We start from the raw sequence: 6,000 nt of genomic DNA on the forward strand, positions 1-6,000 counted from the left end.
TGTTTGCGATTTTTGACATGATGTAAACACTTTTTTGGAGATAAGTCCGACTTGGAAGTTGGAACAAGAAGACGGGTGTCCGGTTGGCGATACCTTCACCGGGCGCTTTGCTAATCCACTCCCAATCCACCTAATCCACCCAATCCACAAAAGCTCCCAGTGGATCCACTATATTGAGATACTCAGTGGATTATGATCTACCCACTACACTAGAGCACCCAGTGGATTGAGTGGAGTTGCTTTCAACCCTGGACAGCTTTGACGTTGGGACACGAGCTTTGGCGTGAGGTGAATACTAGGGCTAGGGAGCCGTTCAAGTCCCGGTGTATTGGATCAGTGGTTGACTCTGTGGTCTTTAGAGCACATAAGAGTAAGAGGAAGTGTTAACGTGTGAAAGGGATGTAAATTAGTTGGCGACGCGTGGAATATTCCTGACGGTTTCTGCGATGCACGGCGTGCTATTGCGATATTCGGCGATGGCTTGTTCGCAGTTACAACTCGAGTAGGTTTTAATACCAGACAGTTTCTAGACTATTCCCTTTGGCTAGTCAGCCAGAGGGTGTGATCCTGTTTCATGAAGACGCATCTACAAGAGGTCAACAGTTAGATGAACCTTGTTAAGAGTGAACCCCAAGTCTTTCCGCATTCTACCGCTTTTCGCAACTTCCACAGCTTTCAAGACATAGATAAGACGACATCGTACGGATAAATTGCTCATTACCAATTGGTGCTTGGAGACGCAGGACGCGGCGGGAGACGCTTTGGGTTCGACGACCCAGAAACTAGCATCGTTACCGACCCATTCAGGGCGCTGTCGTGATCATTGTGGGATCTCCAGAGAGCGGGGGCTCACCGCAAGGTCACATTACAAAGGAAAACCTGCCCCTTGTACAGCAACTTCGGACTGGGTGAGAGAGAGCCCAGCCTACAGAGTCAGAGGGCACGCTCGTATTTGGAACCTGATGTACAGTCAGCCAGGCGCCTGTCCTGGATTTGCGCAGGGGTGAACGTATCAATGCGCTACTGCATGGTTTTGTGGTGGAGACAGGGGCATGTCAACCGTGTCGCAGTACACGCCGCCATTTCTCCCCGAGAGAAGTCTCCTTCACTTCCCTTTCTCGTAAAGTACATATCAAAACACACAACAATCCTAGAGACAGTCACAATCACAATGCCCCCGAAAGCTCGGTGTCAATCCCAAGCCCCAGACGGCTCAGCTTTCCTCCGAGCACGTCGCAACACCCCTTGGCTGCTTCGGCTCGGTGGTCGCCCTTCCACCTGCTCACCCTGGCGCCGAAGCCCTTCCGGACAAGAGAACCCGTGCAATGCCATGCTGAGGCTGCCTTCCATCTGAGTGAGGCGGCCGCAAGGCGACCAAATGAGGTCAATGCTCGTTGCGAACCACTTTTCACAAACGGTTGCGTGGTGAATGCGGGAGCATAAAAGTCGCCCACCGAAGCACTTTTTTTTTTTGAACTTCAAGACCCCGTAAAGTTTCATTCAGCTATTATCCTACCGGATAGTTTCAACACGACGAGCCACTTTGGGGTACATTCTAAGGGTATTCCAGCTGCCAAGGCTACGCCGAGTTTGCGGCCTGTTCTGCGCGACAAACAGTTCGATCTGCTCCGCGGCATATACCGCCAAAATATACCCCATATGCTATTGACGCGGACACCTTAGCCCACAGGAAGACGGTTCAAGCAACCACAGAAAGCTGCTAGTGGAGAAGCTGCACCTCGTGGCTACCAGTGTTTGCATTGTGATGCCGAGCTCCAACCGGAGTTTAAGGCGTTCAAGACCCATTATACGTCAAAGCACCCGGCATTGGCCGAGGAATCTGATATTGATGAAGCATTCAAAAACTTCACTACAGTTCAGTGAGTTGCACCATCACCTTCATGACTACCATCCAGGTATATATATACAAACAATTGAATCGTGACGTTGACAATTGTCTGCGCAATCATGTAGGAAACCCACAGCCAGAACTTTGAAAGACTCTCAAGTTACTGGTGTTGGTATTATGAAGAGACCTGTGTCTGGCAATCCTGACTTGGTTGAGGGCGAACTTGACGGGCTAAATTTGGCTGGTGATGAGACGACGCCTAGCCGCCGGGGAAGTAAGAAGATATGCTCCCCCCCTGCATCAGTAACTCAACAGCGTGGATCGCGTGGATCGTCACCACCCACACCTGTCCGAAGTCGTGCCAGGCCGAGCGAGAGGGACGATGGTTTTGTTCGTGGCAGCAAGAATGTATCTGGTAGGCAGCTTTGGACGGCTGATGACGACCGAAAAGGGGCCGCACCACAGCGACCCAGGACACCACAGACTAGACGCGGTCCATTAGCGGCGAGCGGGAGTCATCGGCGGTCTCCGCAGCACCGAACTCATCCCAAGTTCTCACAGCATCATGCCCATGTTCAGTCGCCTTCTGAAAACGAAGTGTCATCCGAGTTATTCCGGCAACCTCATACCAGGCCAATATCATCAGATCAGCTCGCGGCTGAAGTCCAAGGCATTTATGCCGGATTGGTCTTGCTTGAGAACAAATGCATTGAGTATGACAATTCTCAGATCCATGCCGAACTAAGTGAGGAGCAATATCATGCACTGATATCTCTACATCGTTCCTTACTCCATGAACATCATGACTTCCTATTGGCATCGCAACATCCGTCGGCGAGTGATGCGCTTCGACGACTCGCTTCTGACCACAAAATGCCTGTGCGTATGTGGCATCATGGTATTCACTCATTCTTGGAGCTCCTGAGGCGAAAACTCTCAAAATCACGCGAACACATGCTGACATTTATATACATTGCCTACACGATGATTGCGTTGCTATATGAAACTGTGCCTGCATTTGAAGATACTTGGGTCGAATGCTTAGGCGACTTAGGACGTTATAGGATGGCAGTGGAAGACGATGATATTCGGGATCGGGAAATTTGGACTGGGGTCTCCAAGTATTGGTACACGAAGGCTTCGGACAAGGCACCAACGACAGGGCGGCTTTACCACCACCTAGCAATTTTGGCGCGTCCGAATGCACTCCAGCAACTGTACTTTTACGCCAAATCCCTTTGCGTGCCAATTCCTTTCCTCAAGGCTAGAGAGAGCATGATGACGCTATTTCATCCCCTGTTGACTCCTAGTCCAAACGCTGTCCAACGTTTAGACCCGGTGGACGCAGCATTTGTTCGTGTTCATGGTATTATATTCTCTGGGAAGCATGAAGATCAACTGGAGCCATCAATGAAGCAATTTTTGGACCTTTTGGATAGTCGTATCGGAAGAGAGCACGGAAACTGGTTGGAATCTGGGTGAGAGAAGTCGTCGAGGCAACAACAAACCGATAAAACTGACTCTAGTTCCAGGTACTACATTGGTATTTCATTGAGCTGCCTGCTTCTAGGTTTTGGAGATGAGTCGAACGTTCTAATGCGGGCCATTCTGAACCCTCACCGAAAACATTCAGATATGGACGATAACTGCGAAGCAAATACGAAATCATGTGCCAACTTTAAGACGTCGGTGGAATTTGCAGCACGGACGTTCAAGATTGTTATTGCTCGCTGTGGTGACAAGAATATCTTACCGTGCCTGCATACTCTCTTGGTGTTCTACTGGTTCATGATGGATTTTGATGCAGGACAGCAGTATCTAGAGGATTCACTTCCGTGGGAAGAGACGGCACAGCTGTTAAACCATCTACTGAGGACCAGCAAAGTCGCGCCGCGCCTAGACACAGACGAAATACCTTGGCCGGAAGGAGGGTTCGCGCACCCTCTGCCTGAAGACTACGCGATGCGCGGATTGATCTACACCAAGAACTACTATCCCAATAAGTGGTTCGACAATACCGAGATTGAGGACGACGAAAAGTATTTCGAACCTGCTTCAACTGTAGTCAATAGATGCGAGAGAATCTTGTGGCTTGGTTATAGCATTGCCCTGAAGAAGAAGGGAAAGCTCGTTTGGGACGAGCATGCCAAGCAATTTTCGACAAAGAGTAATGATATCGATGCGCGCCAGAATGAGCCAGGCACGCCTAAGCAAGGCCCGTCGAAGACTATTGGTGCATCCGGGGTCGAAGATTAATTCATGTTGCTAGCCATTGTACGAGAAGACATGGGACATTTGTTTCACATTTGGAATAGCTAGGTATTGCCATCAATTCACATACGTTTAAGGAACTTTATACCAATTAAACTCTCGTGGCAGAAAACCCTTTATTTCCTACACACTACTGCGAAAGTTGTTCCAAGAGCTGAGCGTAAACACAACAATGTTGGAGCGTCGCCCAACGACATATCTGTCCCACACATAGTCAATGAACCTCTAGACAGCAGAGATCAGCATTACTGCAGCCAGATTGCCGACCCCCTGGTGTTCACACGGTCTCACGGAGATGGGAACTGTTTAATCTCGCCTGCTCGTGACGCATGCATGACTTTGAGAACAGGTACTGCCGCGGACTTCTTACAGTGTTCCGCTAGAAGTGTCCAAGTTAGACGGCTGACTCGCATGGCCCCATATGACAACCCGGCACCTACTCCGTCAAACAACGTGATTTTGGGATGGATAGATGAATAGGCATCTTTCAATTTCTTGACGGCGTTGCCTATGTCGTATTGGTCTTCAGAGTTACATACCAGAGAGGACAAGAGTGGCATCTGAAAGCAGGCCGCAGCATCTCCCGTGCATGAAGCACAACTTTAACGGGACCTTGGCCAGCATTCGCAACAGAAATGTGGTGATATTCACAGGAAATGGTTGCAATGTAGCTGCTGCCACTACACTTACACCATGCGGGCGGGTATGGAAAAGAAATCCCAAGCCATTAGCGGCCGTCTGGGAGAACCGCAATTCATGAAACGAAGTGTATGGTAAGTACGATGCGAAATCTCCGAGCATGATAAGAGGCTACAGGGTCAATGATTATAATTGGCCATGCTTCAAGAGCCCTATGACGGCGGACGGGCTTGCTTTCCACCAGCGACCTGAAATCCATTCGACTTTCGAAACTCAAATTAGTGCCATACAGATATCCCGTTCCTTAACTGGACGCTCAATGAGCAGAGCACAGCCAGCGTGCCACAGTCGCAACTCGCTCATCAGACATCGATCGATTGGTCTTCTTGGTCGGTCACATAGCTCGTAATTTGATGAGTATTCGCAAGTGACCCAATCCCCTTAACGCGTCATCCCATAGCATGCGGTGCTGTTCCCCTGATCACCTGAAGCATATCTCTGTCGTGGAAACGGTCCTTGTGGTAGGCTCTCTTCTGCTTCTCTGCTTTAATGACTTGACATCGCTACACTTGCTTGGCTTGGCGACATGCAGTTGCCGTTCTCGTTTCGTGCCCTCAAAGCCTCACTCGGCCTAACCCTGTCACCAGCTGTCTTTTTCCCACGTTTGTACCATTAGTGGACATCCTATAAACAGACCAGCCCCTGTGAGCCCCTTTTGGGTGCCTCGAGTCCAAAGGGCTACACGCGAGACTGTGTGAACCATTGCAGTGGAGAAAGAAGATGTTGACGATTTGTTCGTATTTTATTCACTGGAAATTAGGCGGACTATTTGGTATCTTCACGGGGGCGATTCCTGCGTCGCCTGCACAAGCAGATCATCAAGAACCGCTGGAACAAACCTGACAGCTGGTTAGATCCAGGGTAAGCCATTTTCCACCACACCATTGCGTGAGCTCGTTCGCATGCTGATTTCACATCAGGTGCCACATTGGCATTTCGCTCAGCTGCCTGCTTTTGGGGTTTGGAGACAGCTCAAATGCCCTAATGCAAACGGCTTCCGGAGAAAGGGGAGGGGAAAGGAAGTCAGGGAGCTGTCCTGGTCCGTCGTCCAGTTCGGCAGCGTCTTTCGCGTCACAAACACACGCGAGGCTCATCAGACTCGGTTTTGACGAGCGAACCTTGCCTTACATTGACACGACGTTGGTCTTCTATCTCTTTCTAAGCGATACAGAGACAGAACT

At 49.9% G+C, this 6,000-nt stretch overlaps 1 protein-coding gene across 1 annotated transcript; it reads left to right on the plus strand.

The window, feature by feature from the left end:
* Positions 1 to 2,026: 2,026 nt before the first annotated feature.
* VFPPC_18291 (TPR-like protein) lies at positions 2,027 to 4,105 on the plus strand (the record flags this gene model as incomplete). Its single annotated transcript, XM_022429927.1, has 2 exons — positions 2,027 to 3,327; positions 3,382 to 4,105. The coding sequence occupies 2 exons, from the start codon at positions 2,027 to 2,029 to the stop codon at positions 4,103 to 4,105; spliced, it is 2,025 nt and encodes a 674-aa protein (XP_022285055.1).
* Between the last annotated feature and the right edge of the window lie 1,895 nt (positions 4,106 to 6,000).

Source organism: Pochonia chlamydosporia, assembly GCF_001653235.2.
Source record: "Pochonia chlamydosporia 170 chromosome Unknown PCv3seq00012, whole genome shotgun sequence".
Classification (NCBI taxonomy): Eukaryota; Fungi; Ascomycota; class Sordariomycetes; order Hypocreales; family Clavicipitaceae; genus Pochonia; species Pochonia chlamydosporia.